The sequence below is a fragment of the Scleropages formosus genome, chromosome 15 (assembly GCF_900964775.1).
Source record: "Scleropages formosus chromosome 15, fSclFor1.1, whole genome shotgun sequence".
Lineage (NCBI taxonomy): Eukaryota > Metazoa > Chordata > Actinopteri > Osteoglossiformes > Osteoglossidae > Scleropages > Scleropages formosus.
In genome coordinates, this window is record NC_041820.1 from 14,712,140 (window position 1) to 14,734,464 (window position 22,325).

General features: G+C 41.4%; 1 protein-coding gene across 4 annotated transcripts; it reads left to right on the top strand.

Annotated features, from left to right (window-relative positions):
• Positions 1-262: 262 nt before the first annotated feature.
• gpr137c (G protein-coupled receptor 137c) lies at positions 263-21,196 on the top strand. Of its 4 annotated transcripts, none has more exons than XR_001964940.2 (8): positions 263-899; positions 9,343-9,392; positions 9,790-10,018; positions 12,984-13,133; positions 17,587-17,712; positions 17,918-18,042; positions 18,833-19,306; positions 19,469-21,196. XR_001964940.2 is itself a non-coding variant. In XM_018727805.2 (8 exons), exons 1-7 carry the CDS (start codon positions 540-542, stop codon positions 19,077-19,079), a joined length of 1,287 nt encoding a protein of 428 aa, XP_018583321.1. In that variant the 5' UTR covers positions 263-539; the 3' UTR covers positions 19,080-19,089; positions 19,210-21,196. The 4 variants fall into 4 exon arrangements, 3 of the variants coding, with proteins under 3 accessions (XP_018583321.1, XP_018583320.1, XP_018583322.1); XM_018727805.2 differs by having other exon boundaries at positions 18,833-19,089; positions 19,210-21,196; XM_018727804.2 differs by having other exon boundaries at positions 18,833-21,196.
• The last annotated feature ends 1,129 nt before the right edge of the window (positions 21,197-22,325 follow it).

Consider the following 22,325-nt stretch of genomic DNA (forward strand, 5'->3'; position numbering starts at 1 on the left):
TAACCGCGATAGGCGGACGCAAAGGTGTACAGCGTTTATGTGCTGGAATTGGATGCCATTTTGGTTCATGAGACGCAGCTCGCTTATATAAAACCCCCGCATCTTTAGAGCCAACATGGTGCATGTAGTAGCTTAGTGGGTGGTTTCCTCTTATTGCCTAGGAGGCGGATCCCAAACTGCAGTGTCGCTCAGCTGATCAGTCCCCCCCCCCCCCCTCCTCATAATATCGCCTCTTTTTTTTTTTTTTTTTTTCCCCCGGAGTTGTTTTTTTTGCTTAGAAGCTGGTTTGCAGAGACTGGGGGGTTGTGTGGAGGGCTTATGTCTTATTTTGCCCCCTTTTAGCCGTCTTACCATTTATTTAACAGCAAACTTGTTACGTAGTTGCTTTTAAGTAATGCTTCAGTTCGTTTGACGATTTTTTTAGCTCTCTGATGAGAAATAAAATTAAGAACTTTAGGCCTTTTATTATTTTAATCGGTGGCTATACGCTGACATCTCGCCAACTTTAGCCCTTTTTTTTTTTTTTTTACGCAGCCGCTATGTTAATGGAGAGCCAGGTAACGGACACGACGGTGGAGCCGATCCGCGCCGCGGTGCCCCCCTCTGTGGAGCTCGGGCTCACCGTGGTCTACACGGTGCTCTACTCGCTGCTCTTCGTGTTCGTCTACCTGCAGCTGTGGCTCATCCTGCACTACGGACACAAGCGCTTCAGCTACCAGAGTGTGTTTCTCTTCTTCTGCCTGCTGTGGTCGGCGCTGAGGACCACGCTCTTTTCCTTCTACTTCAGGAACGTGGTGCAGGCGAACGAGCTGCAGCCGCTGCCTTACTGGCTCTTGTACTGTTTCCCCGTCTGCCTGCAGTTCTTCACACTGTGTCTATTAAACCTTTACTTTGCACAGGTAAGTCGCCCTCCTCCTGTGTCGTTGCGTTAAGCCGCTTCGCATTTTCTTGGATTTTCTCGTCTTTTCTCATCCGAGTCGTGAACACGACGGCGTCCGTCCGTCCGTCCCCCAAGTTCCCGCGTGCTTGTTTTTCGGCATGCGGTTAAAAAAAAACCGTCTCTCTCTCTTCTGGGGTCTGGGTCTGTGAAGTCTATGAAGTGAGGATATCATATTGTATCGAGCCTCGTTTTCTTTTCTTTTTTTTTTTTTTTTGAGCTCTGAAGTGATTGTCAGTAATTTTGCTGGAAGGCTGCGCCGCTTGCCGTGGCGCTTTGTTGTGCGTTATCTGAAATCGCCGGTGTGAAAAGCCCCTGTAACTCGCAGTTACGAGCTGGGAGCCGTAACTTGGAGTTGGAGGGGAAACATTACCTGAACATGACTCGCAGTTCGCATCGCTGTTCCTGGAAGTTGGACGCGCGGTGCTCCGTTCGCACCACCTTCTTCAGTCAACAGCGCTTCTCATTGCGGGTGGGGGGTCGTCGCGTGCTCAGTCGGTGTATGTGGGTCGCCTTTCTATCCGAGAGCGACCTTGCTTCCACATGTGTGTCATGTGTGCGCTGCGTGAGCGCGCGCTGCCGGCCCCTTCGCCACGCTGACCCCTGCAGGTGGCTCGGCGCGTGGCATGGATGGCAGGTGCCCCCAGGGGTCAGCTGTAGACCCAGCTTCGTGTGCGCATCATACTACTTGTCCAAAAAAAGTTCTCGTTTCAGAAAGTGATCTGTGTGGGAACTGAATAATTATTCATAATATCAAGATTCCAACATTGTTCTAACCTGTTGCCTAGACTGATTTTTGTCCATTTGCAGAGACCTCACTCTCGCCGTGCTGTCGGAGTCAAGTTTTTGTAATCTCTTACATCGAAAACTCCGCAAACTGGAATTTCGTATTTGCACAGCCACGCTTTGTGACTCTAGTTGAGATGAGTGGAGGTGAATCATTGTATTTTTCCACTTCTTCACGAGAAGTTTACAAATTAGATTATCCACTTTTGTGTTGCCTTAAAATTGTCGGAGTCTACTGATTTGTGGGACACAATTAGCATTAATTGTAAACATGGTGAATGGGAAGTTTGAATGTTAATTATACTCATGAATTTTTTTTATAAATATAACCCCCTACTATGTGAAATGACATCTAGATGACTACTTTTTTGTGCATCTTGGCCAGTACTGCAGCATAAAAGCTGTATGATGAGTCCTGTGCAATAGCTGGCATCTTCAGCATATTCTCGGGCCTAACATCAGATTCTGCCCAGGGTTTTGCTAGTCATGCCGACAATCTTTAGCAGGAGAGCCCACATATAAAGTGGGTGGATTGTTTTTAAACGCCTTTTTTGGCTCTTGTCAGGAGTAAATAGCAGGACTTGTATACAGATGGATGTCGGAGTTGGCATTTAAGGGTGTTAGCCAATCAGAATCACCTGCAGAAAGATTACATCACCCTTTTCTGTCCGGTTCCATTCTAGGAGCACAAAAGCGGCTGTGCGGCAACATCTCTGGCTGCATGGATAGCAGTGTCATTTCTACATTCAGACTGTGAAACTGCTGTTTTTCACGTGTTACTGATTACCAAAATGGTATCAGTTCTAATCTCCATGGAAATGCTTGAAATAAGGTATAATAGAACATATTTTCTCCATGAAGTTTTAGAATTGTTACTTTTTCTGAAATTTTGCATGTTTAGAAAGATGCGCAGCCTGTTCTGAAACTTGCCCTTGCCATTTTGTAACAAGGAGCTCAACATTGTTTCTTAATGAAAACAGAACTGGGGAGCGTAGCACCTCAGGGTGTAAAATCGCAGTACAGTTGCCTATTTTGGTGGGATTTCGTCATGGTTTGATCTTGTAGCAGTCACGCTGCAAGACAAGGTCATCAAGCAGTGACCAGTAGGTGAGTAAAGGTACATGATGTAAGCTTGGTGGTTTAAAATCATGGTTTCTGTGAGCTGACTAAATCAGTGCCATGGTGTGCACATGAAGGTCATGGGCTTGTCTTTCTACATGTGACAAAATTTGATAGAAACATCTCCCACTTCCTTAGTTCTTTTTACACTCACAATCTCCATAACTCTCATGTGACTATATGAATGATTTAGTACATGCAGAATTCCATAATGAACCTTATTCCTAGAAGCATTCCTTTAAGGTTAAATATAGGACATGCACACAATGGTAATATTTGATCACCTGATGTCCAGTGTATAAACTCAAAATGTAACTAGATTGCTTTTGTCTTCATCTTTAGGGTTATGTAAAATTGTCTTGGTATGGGTTTCACTATTGTACAACAGCTGAGAGGGTAATGTGTGGCAATAGCATGGTTCTGTTGCTCAGCAGTATGTTTGTGAATGTATTTCCACAGCTGATTGACACACGACCAATGCAATGCTTTGCCATTGCCTGAATGAAAAATTTAATTGGTCTTTTGACTTCCTTTTTAGTAATCTCTAAATGACTAACCTTCAACACAAAAACTTTTCTTCACCTGATGCTGAGGTTTCGAAAGTTGGATTTTTTTTCCACTCCTCTTTAGATCTGTTATAGTCTTAAACTCTTTTAAAACATGCATTCACATGTCTTTGAAATGACTCAGCTAACCAGTGTGAAGTTTAACCCTTCTAGTACTTGGTGAAAATGTTATGAAACAGCTGTGATAAGGGATTATCACTGGTGGTGTCATCTTGACCCACAAACATACCTTCAGTGTGTTTTGTCTGACATCTGCATGCAGTATTTGATGTAATTTTTTTTCTTACACTTCCACTTTGTCCTGACATTGTAGATGGGAGTGCTGTTTTTCTAAAGACAGCAAAATTTACATTTGCTAAATTGCAATTTATATTCATCTGCAAGCCCCAGTGTTTTAAGACCATGTTAGGCAGACTATCAGTAGCTAGGGATTTTTTAGACAAAACTTTTCTTTAGGTTCACACTACTACCTTGCTTTACTATACAGTAGTGATGGCCATTTCTTGGCTTAGAAGGTCACACTCCTAGAAGAGACTTCAGTGTTTGATTTATTATACCATGAATGTCATGTAAGCTTAGGTACTAGATAAACATTTAATAAAGCAGTTAAGAGCTGAGGTAAAATAAATGGCACGCACAATGGTCTTCCAATGCTAGGATTGGCCATCCCTAAATTAGTGTTGTGGAGGAGGGAGGAGCTCGTGACCAAAAAAGTTGTCTCGTAAGGTGGATTGGTGCCTTTTTTTTTTTGATGAGCAGGTTCATGCTGGTTTTTGGGATTTTTGTAATGATTACTGTTAATGTCATTGACATGTTTAAGGCCCTTAGTCTCCTGTGTACAGTGGGAATTCTCAGCTTTGGTCCTGTTGGCTGCTTGCTGTGCATTCAGGTTTTCAGTCAATTGCGCAAGTGCTGAGCTATGCTCAAGTAATTATGACTGAAGCTGAAGTAACTTTGCTCTTAGTATTGAAGCTGTTAGCATTTTAATGAAGACTGCTGGAAAACGTGCACACAGCGGAGGCCAACAAAATCGGGTTTAAGACAAGCTCCACGGAATGGACTGTAACACAGACCCATTTGTTTAATAAAGAAGTTGGTAATGATCCCGGGCACTAGTGGGGAAGGAGAAAAGCTATTTGTTTTAGGCTCCTACATTCATTATAGGTATAGGGTTTTTGGGTCTACCAGGTATGTACTAGTCAAGGGGCCTCAGTGTCAGAGCCACAGAATGTGCTGTTCTTTGGGTTTTTTTTTTTTTTTTTATTTATTCACTGAAATGAGTGAACCCATGTTTTGGGTGCTAACTGCATGCTCGAATGCAATGTGTTCGGAAACATGTAAGATGTATGTAAATTGGTTCTCAAGGGTGCTAGTACTAGTGACTTTAAGCCCAGGTTTAGTCCATTCAGCCACTTCCTCAGTCAGGTTTGAGTGGGCAGATATTGATTGACCTAAATTGTCTACAGATGGCAATGAACTACAGGTCTATTTAATGTGTAAGGTAAAACTTGGTCCCAAAATGAAATCCATCCCTTTGCTATCAGTAACTGCTTCTCAAATGTGGGGTTAAGGTGGAGCCTGTCCTGGTAGCATACTGTGTGGGGCAGGATACACCCTGAACAGAATGCATACCCACACACTAGTGACAATTTGCAGTCACTAACCCACCTACAATGCATATCTTCAGGCTGTGGGAGGAAATTGCAGCGTCTGGAGGAAACCCAGACAAGCACAAGAGATCATGCAAACTTCACACATACTGAGCTGGATTGGAACCCATATTCATTGGCACAACCCAGGAGCTGTTAGCCCTCAGGCCTACCAACCTCAGGCCCACGCAAGCATATCAAAAAATGAAATTAAGTTTCAAACTAGGCAGTGTTACCGTTGGCTTCTTCAATAAAGACACATTAATATTTGTATTTATCCCAAGTCAGAGCTGGACTAGCTTCCCTTCTCCTTTGCTTTGTGGGAATAAAACAAGATGTGGCGAAAGGAGACTCCTTTAATCGGAGCTTTCAGGTTCAGTGGAGGTCACTGCTGTCGAGTCTGACATTTGCTTCCAGATCCCCTTTTCCTGCTGATCCGCCGTATACGGCTGGAGTTGCGCAACAGTTAGCATCCCTGCGTATGATTCACACGCTGTGTGGACAATCGCACCCGCTCTGCTCCTGTCACGGGTTTCCTGTGCGTCAGAAGTTTACTCGTGCTCTCCTCATCAGCGCACGTGGGCGCTGAGCCGTGCGCGCTCTACTCTGTGTACGGACTCGGAGAAGCAGGCATAAACTCCCTCCACAAAAGCGTCGTAGCCGAACTTTTTCCGCACGTGGTGCTAATGTCTGGGTAGCAAACTTGGCACTTTCTACATGTGACACTGTAGAGTGGTGAATGGTGCTGGTTTGGTAGGGTTGGAGTGGAATGGACTTACTTCCAAAAGGTTGCCAAATATTTGTTTTTCATGCTCGTGCAACTTACTGCCGAATTTGGCGTAGTTGTAGTACTTTATGCAGTGTTGCTGCAAAAGTTGTTGCGGTAACACATTCCCTACATTGTAAGGGTCTTTGTATTTAGGTTTTTCTATTGGACACAATTCAAGAAGGCTAAGACCCAGCACTTTTGGGGGCAGCTGAAGAAACTGACACACAAGCTTTGTTTCTAGAGAGCCCCTGTAGCCCTGCTGAAGTATAAAAATGTTTATTTTGGCCAGCTGTGATCTGGAACATTTTCACATGTCTTTGAAGATGTGGACATTGTCATCTAGTGCCAGCTGGGAGCACTTCCACAGTAGTAAATGTCTTTTCCTCAAAGTTAATACTGTAAGTTGTGTAATGATTAAGATGTTTGAAAAGGCCACAAAACTAAGAGCGGAAGCAATTGTGCCTGAGTTGCTTTCTCAGAATATGCTGGAGCAAGTAAAGATGTGTCTTCTCTCAGCAAATTAGTTCAACGTTCTGTTCAACGGGCATAACGCCGTTGCCAGCTTGCATGAACGAGTCTTCTCGTTCCCCGTTACGTTTGCAGCAGCCGCTACCGCTGCGGGCAACAAAGGGCGTTTTCACTGAATAGTTTGTTCATTCGTTAAAATGTGTCTGGTGGTATTAGTTTCTCAATCACCTGTTTGTTTCCCTGTCTGAGGTAGGGATGTGACGTTCAGCCCCATCTGTCTGTCGTATCAAGGTGTGCTGTATTTGAGAAGGGTAAAGGAAAAGTACACAGGAGGAGAAGGTCTTAATCATCATCTCTGCTGTATCAATGGGTAAAAAATAAGTATACAAATGTGGCATAAGTGTTTTTGCATTTTCATCCAAAAGGAATAGAAATTCCGTATCTGTCTGAATGGCATGTTTGCCTCCTACCCCCACCTTTGTCTATTTTAATTTGGCTGCAGGATTATTGTTGCTTTTTTGGGTCTTCTATGCCTTCATTCAATTGCCCTTTCAGATGAGCAGAGTGCTCAGCACAAAAAAAAAAAAAAAAAACACTTGACTACCCTTCTGCTGAACCTTGTCAGGCATCATCCATAATCCTCTTGTGTATATGACACTTGCACTCAGGATAAGTGACCTGCTTATGTGAATCATGAGTTTGTTTAAACTCACTGAAACATTCCTTTCTTGCTCCAAAATTCAAGTCTGCTACAAGCTTAATCTTTCCCAACAGGTTATTTTTCTGCTGTTTTGGAATCTGGGCGCTTCTTTTAACTGTAAGTGGCCACAAGTGTAAACTGAGTGGCCCAAAATGCATGCTCTTTGGTTAAAAGGATCCTTCTGGGTTACAGAAGAGTCATTGTCAAATTGTCTGAATTTGAGTGAGGTCTTCACTTTCCTGAGGATCTTTCTCAACTGCTTTTTTTTTTTTTTTTTTTTTTAAACCCCCAAATTTATTAAACATCTTTCATGTGCCTCTCATTGGTCAGATGTCAAGTAATGACAGTACCCTGCATCCTTCCAAGTTCTCATTCTCCAAACCTCCTCTTGTTGGTACAGCTCACAGTTGAGCCTTTTGACTGCATGTCAGTTGCTTTTTACCCATTAATATTTGATAGGTGCTTTCAAGAAAGGCATTAAAAAAACCAAAATCCACAGGTACAATCTTTTGTTTTGCTGTACTGCGTTATCACATCTAGAGAAAGCTCAGTTCTTTTGGTCTCTTCATTGGCAGAATGGTTCCTTCCACTTGCAGGGCTTGTTCAGTCTAATACGCTTAGACATCTTCCCATTGTATGTGCATTCTGGCCCCAAGTTGAATTGCATTTGCAATGACTCATTTGCCCTGGCTAGCTGAATGATTTCTTCCCCTCCCCCCTCCAAATCTGTATTTGCATTTTTAAAATCACTGTAATGCAGAGATGGGGTAGCAGAGACAGGTTTTCACAGTGAGAAATGGAATTGGTTGTTTTCATATAAACAAGGGCCAAATAGTGGTAAGTTAATGGACCCCCCCCAAAAAAAAAAAAAAACTGCATTAATTGCTGGCTTTCAGGCTCAATTGGCCTGTCCCTCCTATGAAGCAGTGCCATAGATACACACATCTAACTGATCTAGAAACCTATAGGCTCCAGACCTGTATCACCCTGTGTTATACAAGCAATTAATGATGGTGGATGTTGCTAGATGGGAAAAGTCCACACAAATTGCATAAAACATGTGTCAGTCTGAAAACTTACTCCCGATTTCTGTAACACAATTTATTGTGAAGATGCATGCATTGGCCCAGATTTGTCAGACCGGTCTCTGCTGTTTTTCATGCTTACCTCAGTCACTCAGTGCTGCTGCTGCTGTGCCATTTGCAGCCCAGTTCTCTCAGTTAAGTGGTAGGAATTGTAGCTGTCATAAATAACTCAGTTGGTACAGTGCAGTCTTCACACTGTCACCACCCACCCCTCCCTGATCGCTCAGCTGCCAAGGCAGCCAGGCTGCCTGCAGAGAGATTAGGGTGAACCATGATGCGTGAATAAAAAGTCTGGGGAATCCACAGCCACCCCCACCATTCTTGGTTCTATACTGCTCCATATCCCTTCATGCACAAAAGCAGGTCAGCTTTAGGGTAATGCTGTCATTAGTAACAATCAGATGAGCTGGATTTCAGCTTTTTTTTTTTTTTTTTTTTTTTTAAACATTAAGCATGCAAGTTTTAACTGGACCGGTGTTAAATAGCTTTGCTGTTTTGGTACTTTTAAATATTTCTCTAATCATGCTCAGAGTTGGGAATTAAAATTTAATACCTAAAATTACCCATGAAAAATTTAGTGTAAAAAAATTTGTGCATTTTAAATATAGAAATTTGTACATCAGTGAAGAGACAGAATTGATATTATTTAATGAATATGCATTTGAGGTTATTTACTGTGTATTACCTAACCTTTTCCACAGTTAAGTAATTCATTCTCAGCAGTCTACATGATCATTCCTGTGCGTCACTTTCTGTGCGTCAGTCACTCCTGGGCCCTCTTTGTGCATGGCCCTCTCCTCACCTATCTCTTCTTTCCAAGTCATCACAGATCCATGTGCCAATTGGAACAGCAAGGGATTTAAGTTTGTCCACTCCTCAGATTTGGCACAGTGTTGCTTGATGCGGCTTGCCAGCGCACATATCTAAGTTCTTTGTGATCAAAAGCTGGAGTTTTGGTGTTTGTGGCAATTTGTCAGTACCTTTACTGTTTGTTTGCTTTACAGGCATGTTTATATAAAAGGAATGGCTTTGCTCCACAAACAGGTTGTCTCCATAACCCCAGAATCTCTCTGGTAATGAGAAGGGATGATCTGTCAATTTTTCACAGCTGTTATTGGCACTAGTATAAAATATGCCCTGTTAAGAATCTACAACACAGTAGGTGTAGATTTTTGGGGCTGGAGATGCTCACCTTGGCTCTTACATTAATAATGGTCCTGGTTCCACTTGTAAACAATGTTTCCTTTTCTGTTTCTTGTGTAGGTCATGTTTAAAGCCAAAGCTAAATATTCTCCAGAACTCAACAAATACAAGTAAGTGTGTCCCCATATGTCCTTAAGACCTGCCTTGACTTGAGTGGTTCAAGGCAAAGTCATTTGAGTGAAATGCTCAACCTCTTTTTTTCAGTCCAGGGTTTCTCACAATTTCTTAAATGTTAATTTTATCAATGCGAACACTGTGGGAGTAAATAGGTTTGGAAGATGACACTGTCAGTTTAGTGTCAAGTACGTTGTTAGATTTTATTTGAAAATTTTGGGTTATTTTGACTAAGCAAGAAGTATATCTTAAAGAGCTGAGAGCTTCTGTAGAGCACTTGATTGAATCTGAATGTAAATATTTATGGTGTTTTTGCCTGTGAAAATTGAGTTTTTTCCTGCTGGAAATGAGCTAAAGGAAAAACTTAATGTTTGCAATGTTCCTTTTCCTTAGGATTCCTTTGCATCTGGCCTTTCTGTTTGCCAGCCTTTTCTTCCTCGTGGTGAACATGACGTGTGCCATGCTGGTGCAGGGCCATGTGGGCGAAGGAGAGGTGAAGCACAGTGTGCTGGTGCGAGTCCTTATCAACGACAGCCTTTTTGTGCTCTGTGCCATCTCGCTTGCCTTTTGCATCTTCAAGGTTGCCAAGATGTCATCTGCTAATGTCTACCTCGAGTCCAAGGTACCTTGTCCTTTATCAAAGCCTTTTCAGGCCACTGCTTGATACAGAGCTCTGTGTGTGTGTGTGTGTGTGTGTGTGTGTGTGTGTGTGGGGTTAAACATGGGAGGATGAAGTAATCCCTGAAGAGATGTTGGTGTGTACAGCTGGTAGCGTAGTGGTTAGAGCTACTGCCTTCGAACCTGAAGGTCACAGGTTTGATTCCCTGCCTCTGGCTGTAGTACCCTTCAGCAAGGTACTTACTCTAAAAATTGTTCCAGTAAAATTACCCTGCTGTATAAATGGGTAAATGATTGTAAGCCTGTAATAATTGTGACCTTAACATTGTAAGTTGCTTTGGGGAAAAGCATCAGCTAAATGAATAAATGTAACTTCTGAAGACCCCAAACAGTGTTCTGCCTATAGCTTAAAGGAATTTGTATACATGGTCTTCATAATTACTGAAATGTTGAAACAAAATATTTTAAAGAATGGAAAAGAAGTTAAATACTAACAGTAATTTATGTCATGCACCCATTCCTCATAATGGTCAATTAGTTCCATTAAATTGCACTAGCAGGAAAAAATTCCTGTTGTAAAGGGGTTGGACTGCCATTTCACCTAAAATTCACAAAAGGTTCTTATACATGACAATGACACCAATGCGTTTTTCAAAAATCTTGCACAAAAGTAGTCTAGTGCATAGCCTTAAATGAGAAGGAACATTGGTCCACAGACAATAATTGATCCCTGCTCTTGCTGTAGTAGTATCCTTGAGCAAGGTACTTAATTGGAGTTGCTCTAGTAAAAATGACCTAGCTCTGTAATGGGTAAACTGTAAGAGGCTTAACATTTTAAGTCACTAATATTACTGATTGCTGTTTTAATTTGTACATATTCAATTCATTTTATAATGCTCCTCTCAGTGACAGAGCACTGAACAAAAGGATAAGACGGCTAGTTGACTATATACTAGAGTACTACATTGATTCAGTTATTAAAGCGATAAGTAAGCCTACTGGCCACAGAGGAAGGAATTTTAAAAAAAAAAAAAAAAAAAAGAAAAAACTCCCAACTGAAAGTCAAGGGACTCTGGTTGTCCAAGTGCCTGTGGCTGCCCACCCCTCCTGGGCATTCTAGATCAAAAGTCCTCACACACTAATTGAGGACTACGATTGGCTGATGTTCTCAAGGTGAGAAATGTAAACAAGCACTGAATCATGAGCCTCTTGCATGAAAGATGATACTGCTTATAAGATTCAAGTTTGTCATGTGTACAATAAACAGTTTACACCATACAGTGGAATTCTTACTCTGTGAATCCTCTCAGCAGCCTATGACATAAATAAGGACATAAGGAAAGGAAAACACAAGGCGTAAATCTCAAATTTACAAAAATTCCTATTAGTGCAAAGTCACAAATTGCAAAAATCTAAGAAATTAGGTTATATATGTATATAGTGTGCAGTGCGCAATGTAAACATGGAAGTTGTACATCTGCAAAGTCCTGCAGAGGTAGATTGGGTCTATTTGCAGTTTGGGGGGGGGGGCTGTCTTTGTGTACGCAAATAACCCATGGCTCGCATAAGTTGTTCCATTAAATCACCTACTAATAACAGGTGAATTCCTGTTACTATATGATCAAGCAGTTCTTAAGCAGGAAGACATTTATAATGCTATTTTTGTGCAGGACAAATGTAATGTTTTCTAACAAATTTCTGAATTCTAGCAGTTACTAACCAAATGACTCTTATCAAGAATTAAGTGAACTTTTGGAACAGTAGCTAATATTTTTGAACTTTCTCCTTGCTTTGCAACCTTTTTAGGTGACTTTTATAATCCCATTCATGGATTTTTTTTTTTCTTTTTTTCTTTTAATGGAATGATCACTGTCATCCACTACATGGATGACAAAAATGCTGTACAATGTTTATTACCTGATCTCCATTTGATTGTAGAATTAATTTGCATTAGTGTAAGGGTTTTCAAGGCTGTTCATAGAATTTTACATTTTCATTGAGTTTACATATGTTTTGAGTTGTAAGCATGAAAAAAGCAAAAATTGACTGATTTGAGATTCAGTATTGCAAGTAGGAAGTATATATGGTAGAAGCATAGCATCTGGATGCTTTAGAGTGAAACATTGGAGACGGATATCTGGCAAAAAAAAAGCCACTGTGCTGAATCATAATCCTGCTGTATAAAATCTAGAAATATTCCCATTTGAGTTGGGAGGGCTTGACTCCAAGTTTCACTCAATCGCTCTAAGAGGAGCGCATTCAGATTTTCAGCACCTGACAGCTGAGGTGCAAGACTTGCATTCATTTAGATGCTTTTCTCTGAAACAAATCAGTGATTAACAACTGATTTTTGCCCAAGGTGACTTACAGTGCTGGGTATATACTTGATGCCCTCCATCCATTACCCATTTAGACAGTACAGCAGTGTAGTAGTCAGGCAATACAGGCAATTTAGTTACCAGTTCACCTTAAACATGTCTGGTACTATAGGAAGAAACCAGAGCACCCAAAGGAAGCCCATGCTTTGTTACATGTATAGTATACAATATCTACGTAAGAGCTGAATTTGCATAGGTAGTGCCATACAACTTTGCACAATAAGGGAAACGGCGTTTTTAAAAGCCCACAATTTTGTGGGGTTGTGGTGATTCTTTAGCATAATGTCAGTTTTGGGTGTGAGGAACACATGTTTTCAGATTTTTAAATGGGGAAGACGCAAAGCTGCAAGTACCAGTATTCACCTTTTAAAGGGTTTTTCAGGAATGCATTGCTGTTCTAAGGTGTGGGGTGCATGTTAAGTTATGAGTTTTATAAAGACCTAGTGATCACTTCTGCTATGACCTCTGCTTTCCCAGAGTTAATTCTTAAGATTTAGTATTGTACATAATCAGTTTATTTCAGTGAAGTTAATTTCAGTTGGAATTAAAAATGCAAATGGATCTTTGCTCATGCATGTGTTCTCCCAACAGGGTACATCTGTTTGTCAGGCAACAGCTATTGGAGCAATGGTCATCCTGCTATACATGTCCAGGGCATGTTACAACCTTGTTGTGGTGTCCCTCTCCCCGGAAGATCGCCCCAACCCCTTCAACTATGGATGGTACAACGTATCTGACCAGGTGAGCTCTGCACATAGTTCCTGCTAATGGCCAGGTTGTGTCTGAGATGGAAGCAAAGATTTTCTTAGTGAGGCTGTGGATAAGTTTTCAGTGGCGTGAAAATCCCATGTGGGGCTGAGTGTGTAAAAGACTCGTTATTAAATTATTTTTCTGCTGTTGTGAATTTGCCAGTTCTCTTCCACAAGTAGCAAAGTGTCACTTATATATGTTAATGGTCCTATGACCAAGCTGTGTGAGTATTTGACCTATCCTGTACAGTAGAATATAACTTGTATTTACACAAAATGCATATAACTTCTATAGTGCAGTATTTAGTTTCTGCAACCATATAACCTTGTCCTCAGTTGTCTTTTTATATTATACTTCATATGCATGTTACTTGTTAAAGCAAACTAATTACTCGTGTGTGTGTGTGTGTGTGTGTGTGTGTGTGTGTGTGTGTGAGACGTGAATGTTTTGTTGTTGCTGATACTGGCCCCTTTTCCTAAAGCATATAGCTGCCTGCAATGTGGTTGAGTGGAGAGTGAAAGATGGCTTTGAAACAGTGCTTTTCTGGCAGTTGTATGCTCCTGCTGCCTCCTTCAGGAGGAAATGTCAACCATACATCAGAATCCTTGAAACTGTACAGATGTTTGTGGCAGCATATGTTTTGGTTTCAAAAATAATTCAGAGTAAATACCTGTATAATTGCTTAATCAGGTGATTGTAATTCCTATTGATATACCTTAAATGACTTCTGAGGATAAGTTAAATTACATTAAAGTTGCATCCATCCAGCTGTCAACCACTTGTCCAGTGCAGGGTTGCAATAACCCAAAGCCTATCCAAGAAGCATAGGGTGTGAGATGGGTAACCCCCTGGACAGGATGCCAGTTTATGGCATACACACTTGCATATACACAGACATTTTAGTCACCATCTCACCTGAAACAAATTTGGATTATAGAGAAACTGGAGTAATTGTAAGTTAAAGCCGTGCAAACATGCAAGCTCCTCAAAAGATGTTGGATTCAGACCCACATTCAAACAAAAGCCTATGAGATACCAGGACTGACTAAACTTGTAGTAATTAAGTGTAAAATGTGTCAGCTTGGCTCTTTAAACTAGCACTAGAATTTTCTTGTGTATATTCAGTTTGTAGTATGAGCTTGTCAGTGATGCTACTCTTATTTCTGCTTTGCAACCTGGTGTTGACTTGGGTGTGTTGGCATGTTAGAAATCTCTCTGTGGAGAGATTTCAGTTTATGAATCTGTATGAACATCGTTGCTACAGAGGAATGGTGGAATGTAGCAACAATCTGAGCAAAACTGCACTGGGGTTTGGAAACAAACACAGTTGATAGCATTAAAACAACTTTGTGGTCGCTGCCATATCATCATGCCAGTCCACAAGCAGGGAACCCAGCCAGCAGCTTTCAGGAGGAATGCAGCTCTTGTTGCTTTGATTGGCAGACTACGTCTAAATGTAGAGGCTGTTGAACCATGGTTGTTGGTTAACAAATTAACATCCCAGTGTGAACTCTGTATAAGGGTTCTTTTCATTATTGTCACTAGTATGAAACTTTAAAGGCTGATCCAGGGGTCTCCTGGTAAGGATTTTTCCTCCAGTTCAAAAAATTTTCTGTATAACTGTATACCAATTAATTTATTCCAAACCTAGTACAGTATTCAGTGCTTTTGCAGAAGTTTTTTTTGCCGAAGCTCTTCTCTAAAGCAACTTATTTACCCATTAACACAGCCAGGTAATTTTTAATGTATGAATTCAACATGAGTCAAGGGTACTACAGCAGGCAATGGGATCTGAATGCTCCTCCTTCAAATGCATGGAGGCAACCTTAACTGCTACCTAATGCTCTGGTATAAACTGGAAATATGATTAACTATTAGTCAGACTAGTAACAAGAGTGGCTAGAATGGAAAAATACACAGTCAGCTTGGCAAATTTTCTGGCCTCTGGTGTAATGGTGGACAAGATGGATATGTCTGCTTTTTCTTCCCCTTGCCTTCTACCTAGGCACATAGGCTCTTGACTGAGTAAATTTTGAGCTGAACAAATTTGGATTTCTGCTGGAAACTGGATGCCATTCAAAATGTGCTTGGGCATAATTAAAACTTGCATGCCTTGCAACTCAGGACTGGTTAATCTGTACAGCAAATGCTACACTTTCAGTATATGACATGGTGTTAAAAAAAAACTGTATATGGGTATATACTGAAACACTGACACGTCCCTTCAAGTGTAGGCTGTCCTCATGTGATGTATTCAGTTTAACTTGGCTGGAAGCTTTGTCTTCAAAGCTTTTCCCACTTACATAAACTTAATTCACAAGACACATTCCTGCCTGCTTTTCTCCTTTACTCATGTCATATCTTAACCATCATGGTCTTAAATGCTCCTAAAACTTTATTCTTGCATTAGAGGATGCCTCAAAGTCTTTCACTGAAAAATTACATATCTTCTCTTTTGGATGAGAGGAATAACAGTGGGGGGGGGGGGAGGGGGAGGATGACCACATAGCAGTATAGGAAGAGGAAGGTAAATTCCTTTTGTTGGTGCAAGAGGAGGGAAAAACTTCTCGGGGTCCAAGGCTGACAGTTTGCCTGCGGGACGGTGGACAAACATTACAAAATTAGGCAAAGTTTATTTTTCAGGTACTGAAAACATTTTCACAAGCCACTTGTATGATCAGGGTTGTGGAGCCAGTTGGCAGAATTGCAAAATAAAAGGTGTCGTAACCCTGCCCAGAAAGCCTGGGCAATTTCGTCTCCAGTTTGCCAGTACAAGCACAAGGAGCGCATGCAACCGCCACACAGATTGGAACCCACAACTGTACACTAACACTCGTACACCAGTATGCTGTTCTATTTTTTTAATATTTGCCAAGTATGGTATACCTGGTTTTAGGCAACAATATGCCTCAATTTAAAATTGAAGGGGGGGGGGGGGAGCAGCAGCAACTGAAATCTGCAGCAGAACAAACCCTTTTCATAACTACATACAGTAGTAGCAACTGAGCAAATGCAACAGATAGCTATGCGGAGCTAGAAAATTTCTGCTGCCTTTCATGTTGTGCAGCAGGGAAAAATTGTTCATGTATCTATTGTAGTGTTTCTCGGGGGGGGGGGGGGGGCAATTAACCAGTAGAAACTTTGTTTAAAAAAATTGTAGGTGTTGCTGCTTGTGTTACTACATACATTCTTCTGTATGAGTATACTGTATGTAAAGTTACGTTGCCCCAAATTAAGACGGAACTTGCCACTGTCCAGGCTTTCCTACTTTTTTTTTTTTTTTTTTTTTTTTTTTTTTTTTATATAAAGTATTTCAGTTATAAATTTAGACAAATGTTTAACGCATGTCTTGCATTTCTCAAAGCTGTAATTGAAGATCATGGTCATCATACTGATTTACTCCTTTTCACTGGTCTCCTTGTTTCCTGTAAACTGTGGCTGATTTTACTTTAAGCAAAAACTAAAATTTTGGTTGATCATTGGACCATATGTGTTGGCTTTTTTTTAAAAAAAAATAAATATGCTTACTCTTGGGTTTGGATTTTGTATTCCAAGCCTGTGTGTGTGTGTGTGTGTGTGTGTGTGTGTGTGTGTGGGTGGGGGGGCTCTTTTGAACGAACAAACCAGTTTTGGAGGATTTGGAAGGATTTTCTCTGTGGGGGGCGAAAGGTCTTTGTCTCACTATAAATAGATGAGGCTGTTTAGCAGAGCCAGGGCCACAGCAGCACTGACCTACATTTGTTTGCGGACCTGCCTCTGGGCTCCAGGCTCTTCTCTGGCTTCCCCCCCCCCTCCTCCGCACAGTGGTATAGCTTCTGTTATATCTTTGAGGCCATATTGTGAGGATCTCATTGATGCAAGATATTTTCTCAGCCACTTGTGACTGAGGGACACATCTGTTTTTGCTTACCTTTCAGGGCTGCCTATAGCATAGTAGTTTGAACCAGTTGCCTTCCAATGGAGGGGCCTGGGTTTGAATTCCACCCTGCTGCTGCGTTAACTCCTGTATTCTAAATTACTCCTGTAAATTATCAGGCTGCATAAATAATTGTTTAGCTGAAAATTCCAAGTTCTCTTGTATAATCAGCTAAATGAATAAATGGAATATTCATGGGTCTCCTATTTATGAGCAATATCCTGTAATTTGTTTATTCCTCCCTAGACTTTTCTGCTGAGAAATAAGCTGAAAGAGGGGACAAATGCAAACCTGGAGCAGACTAGGGTGCTTTTAACAGCACTTGGGGTGTGTGTGTGTGTGTGTGTGTGTGTGTGTGTGTGTGTGTGTGTGTGTGTGTGTGGGGTTATTCCAGGCTGCACTTACTCTTCTCCAAAGCAACGTATAGTATTGACTAAATTACAACAATATTCTGCATGTCTCTGAACCCCCCCTGCATATGTGCCTGTATGTCCATGTGCGTCACTGATCAGTGTGCTTGCTTGCCAGGCGGACGTGGAGAAGATCAACGGCGCGGCTTATGTGGTTTTCGGCATCATCCTGTTTTTTTGGGAACTTCTTCCCACTAGCCTGGTGGTGATCTTCTTCAGGGTGCAGCGGCCCAATCAGAACCTGGTGAGATTTTAGTGCACTGCTTTGATTGTTTTGGCATAGTTCTAGGCCAAAATTTTAATGGTCTGTATCCAGACTGAAGCTGCAGACTACCAGTGGCACAGCATTCACTGCAGGGATTTGTCCTATTTTTAATTCTGCTCTTCCATTGTTAACTGTGTGTGTGTGTGTGTGTGTGTGTGTGTGTGTGTGTGTGTGTCTGCTTTAGACACCGGGGGGAATGATCAACAGCCACAGCTTTAGCTCCCGGGCATATTTCTTTGACAATCCACGGCGTTATGACAGTGACGATGACCTTTCCAGAAGTGTCAGCTCCAGAGGGGAACGGGGCAGGTGGGCAAAAGCACCTCTTTCCATTTCTTGTGACATCTAGTTTTGCCTTCTAAAAAGCTCATTTTCCCTGTTATCACTAAATACCACATTACAGCAGGAAAATGTGGTATTTGGAACTCTTCAAATACTAATCCCATTCTTCTGAAGGTGATTTCCCCAATCTCGTATCTCTCCATATATAATATAGAAATACCGGAGTTAGTAGTCTTGCTACCCATGAATTTTTTTTGGGTTCAGTGCTGATATTGTGGAGCCTTTGCAGACCAGCACAAGTAAATTTTAATGTACTTTTCCATTTAATTGCTATTAAAATTAGCTTTTCGTTTTTGTGACGGTCTAAATTTCAGTCTTTTTGTGACACATTTTATAAAAGAGCATTTTTATTAATAGTAATGGTCACTCGGTACTGAATCAGTTCTCATACATGTGCAGTATTTTGTAGTACACGGGTCAGTAATGTCAGTTTTTCTTGGGCGGTGGGCCTGATGTTCTCACAGGGAAAGTTATGAGAGCAGCTGTTTGTTCTGTTATCTTAAACTTACCATTTACTGATGTCTAAAGCTCTCTCAACTCTACTATACTTAAGTAGAAAATCATTCATATTAAAGTACTGCATGGTGTAAAACTACAATCTGTATTCTACTTGTCATTTGCAAGATGAAGAAAATATATTTTTATTGCAAACTTAGTGTACAAACTAAGTATTTTGCAGGGTTGGGTTCCTTGATAAATCTCATTCATACCTAATTGAAATTGCAGTGCTGAAGTATGACTTTCCTCTTTCCCCTAGCAGTATACTGTCATCTACATCACAGCCTGGGCCCAGCTGGTATGGCTCCATCCAGAGAAATAGCAGCCTAACGGCAGTACCGCATTTACTGAGCGGTCCCCCCGCTGCCACTGCGCCCCTCCTGCTGGCGTACAGCAACATCCAGACCAACCAGCACCACAACTACTACTCAACTCCCCAAAACTACTACGCTACGCCACAGAACTTCTACTCAACCCCCCAGAATGAAACGGCAAGCCAGCGTTGAGCCCTGTGAGGTAGTCTGTCGGTTGGCTTTGTGGCCTTGCCTCGGTGCCAACCCAAAAAGCACATGTCTGGCTCAGCTTGGCCAAAGCCTTTTAATCCATCACTCACGGTGGGCTTTGCTTCTCTTACAGCTGTTGGCATGGTCATGACCTGTGACAAAACTATTGGAGCCAAACTGGGGGTACATGTGGGCTCATTAATCAGACTTCAGTTATTTAGGTTACTAAGGTATTTATTTTCCAAGCTTTTTATTACTTTCCCATAGTATCTTAAGTATTCCTAAGTAAAAGAATGGAATGTTTTTCTTAATTGAAACACTTGAAGACTTGCTTTTTTTTTAAGTAACGTGTGGTTTTTTCTTTTTTTTTCCTTTCAAATTAACATTGACAGTTCTGGAACTCTCCTTGCTGTTGAATCATACTCGGACCTTTTTAGTTTACGTTCATTCCCCGCAGGTGTTTTCTTTTGAGCCTTGTTGCATCATTAGAGCAGACAGCATCTGTATGATGGCAATTTCTGCACACATTTGCCCTCCCTCTTTACCTGGGAGGTAATATTTGCACTTCACAACCTGTATATCGAGGGCCTGATCAAATGACTTCCGACCTGAATGTAAACATGTCCTCTCTGGATTCCTACTGTGGGGGGGGACGCACCTCTTCCCCCTCTGACAAGAGGAAGGAGGATGGGGAGCAGCATTCCACAGTACTGACAGCAAGCACACACCCCTTGTGGACAGTATAGCCCATCTTTGGTTTGAATGTCTCTGCAGGAAGAATCTTTATGAAAGGAGGGAAGCGTTGACGGTGGTGTGAATCCTTTTGCTGCGAGGGAGATAAGGAAAGCCACTTCTGCCAAAGAGCTGGCTGCAACTGTGAATGGGCTGAAGCCTAACGCCTTTTCTTGGCGGGAACTGTCCTACTCAGGTGTTGCTTTCTGCCCCCTGCGGGAAGAGGAGGCTCTTTGGGGGCTGAGGGCAATCCAGTGTAAAGATGCACATACAGTACGATGAATGTTCTGGATTCAGTAACTCGAATGTATGAGGAGGGATCAGCTTTGTAGAAGCAATCTGATCAGGAGCAAATGTTACTGAGTTCTAGTTTTGGTTTTCTCCTGGAGGGCTCTGACCTTGAGGAGCAATGCTGGATTAGCTTAAGAACCCCATCTTCCAGTATATATCTCTTGTAATAGTCAATATTATACAGTATCTGTACAATAGTTTATCGTAGTTTACAGCGCAGTCTTATAAAAACATGACATCGTGCCATTTAAGTGAAACCTTTTGCACAATATGTTGTATATATTTAAAAATTAAGCTTTATTTAACTGATTTCTGAACTAATTCCTGGTGTTCTCTTGTAGGAAAGCTGTTTGGCTGCAGACTTTATATAAGTGGTGCCGTTATCGTTATGGGAGCATGCACATATGGTACAGTGCAGACCTGTGTGTTTGTAAATGTTTCAACTTTAATCCTTTGCCCCCCCCCCCCCGACAATCACTTAGCAAATGCAGTCCTAAGTTCTGTACATCACATTCCTCCCTTGTTCTGTTGTTGCTTGCCCCAGTTTCCTTTTCCCTGCCACTGCACAACATGAACATTCAAATTCCAGCACAAAGCAGCTAGTGATACTGGGCTTTGTGTGGTGTTCAATTTCCTCACACTGAGGAAACAAGCAGTTTTAAACTAACTTTCCACTTCTAAATCAGACTGTGTGGGGTTTGGTTATGAACTTAAATAGGTAACTTTTTACATCACTTGAGAAATAACAGCTTTCTTACTTCAATAATGAGATGGTGCAAGGGAGTGCTATTGAATGAAATGTTTGGGAAGCAATGGGCAGCTATTATCACTTGGAAATACTGGTTGGTTTTTTGACTGTCACTTTCTAGACATATCTGAGGGCAAGATTCCCGTTCAAACATTTCAGCAGTATACACTTCCTTACAGTAGTCTAAGGGGAAACAAAATGAAGCTGACAGTATTTTGTTAAATGTTACTTCCCCTAACAGCCAGTTTTTAATTTTTTGGGCTCCTTGTGGCCAATGAATGTACAGTAACTGATCCTGTTTGTTCACTAAAGCTATATGCAAGCACTACCATATTAAAATAAAGTTTTACTGCACTCTTTTAAAAAAAATTTGTCTTTTTTAATTGTAGTGGCAGTTATAAATGTCAAAATACTTGATTTTTACTTGGCCTAAAGCTTACAGTAATACAGGTACACCTAAAATACTGTACTACCCAAAAAGTGCAAATGGCTCTGAATAGAACCAGCAATACAAAAAAAATTCACTTAAGGTCCCGCAAAAGTAGTGGTTGCAATAAAACTTGAAGTATAAACATGCTTGGTGGATTCTCACAGAATTTAGGTAGCAGTACATCATGGGTCTGTCATGACTAAGTTATTGGTCAAAGTGCTTAAATTGCATTTTGTTTCTTGGCTGAACTCTTGTATAAATTGAATTTGTAGTGGTTTAATATGATTGAGCAAAATCTCTGCAGTCCTTTGGACAGACTCTTCTGCAGATTTCATTTCCATGTGGTCTCTTCATCAGAAAACTGACACGTTGGAAATCTTACACATGGGTAATGGTTATCACATGATGGTTGTGTAAAACTAGATAAAGGTAGTACTGTAAGGGTATCAAGGATGGTATTTTATGGTAAACTGCAAACAACTCCATTACAAAGTATTTTTCCTCCTATGCTTTCTCTGCAGAGTTTAGCACTGACCACCAAATTCTCCTCTCCTCTTGAACAGCTTTACCTCAAAGTTACCAAACAAATTGAGTTCTACTGCTGTAGATCTTACCAGCTGGTCTGGTGTGGCTCCAGGTCTTTTCCACAGCCTCTCTCAGCTGGTGTTCTGCAGGACTTGGTGCTGGGCCTCCTATTATTCTCCCTCTACACCTCCTCCTTTGGTTCTGTCATTGCCTCTAAAAGATGCTCCTATCAGGGTTATGCTGTTGATACCCAATTCTTTTTCCTCCTGGAGCTACAGATGCATCCTCATCACTGCCTGCCTCTCAGACATTTCTGCTTGAATGATCACAACTGAGAGCTCAAAGCAAAGATTCACCTCCCAGCTGGTCTATCTACCTGACTGGAACTCAGTATTAAACTGGAAAATTTGCTTATTTCACTGGTTATTCATAGTCTCTGCTTCTCTCAAAGTGATGCCATAACATCCACAGGATCTGCTGTTATCTCACAAATAACTTTACTTAGGTTCTGGTATACGCCATG

What these genes read in the sequence shown, in the direction of transcription:
- gpr137c (XM_018727804.2), top strand. Translation starts at nt 540, where the DNA reads ATGTTAATGGAGAGCCAGGTAACGGACACGACGGTGGAGCCGATCCGC. An exon ending in CCAGAACTCAACAAATACAA is followed by an intron (nt 9,393 to 9,789) that starts GTAAGTGTGTCC and finishes CCTTTTCCTTAG; the next exon opens with GATTCCTTTGCATCTGGCCT. An exon ending in TCCAGAGGGGAACGGGGCAG is followed by an intron (nt 18,043 to 18,832) that starts GTGGGCAAAAGC and finishes TCTTTCCCCTAG; the next exon opens with CAGTATACTGTCATCTACAT.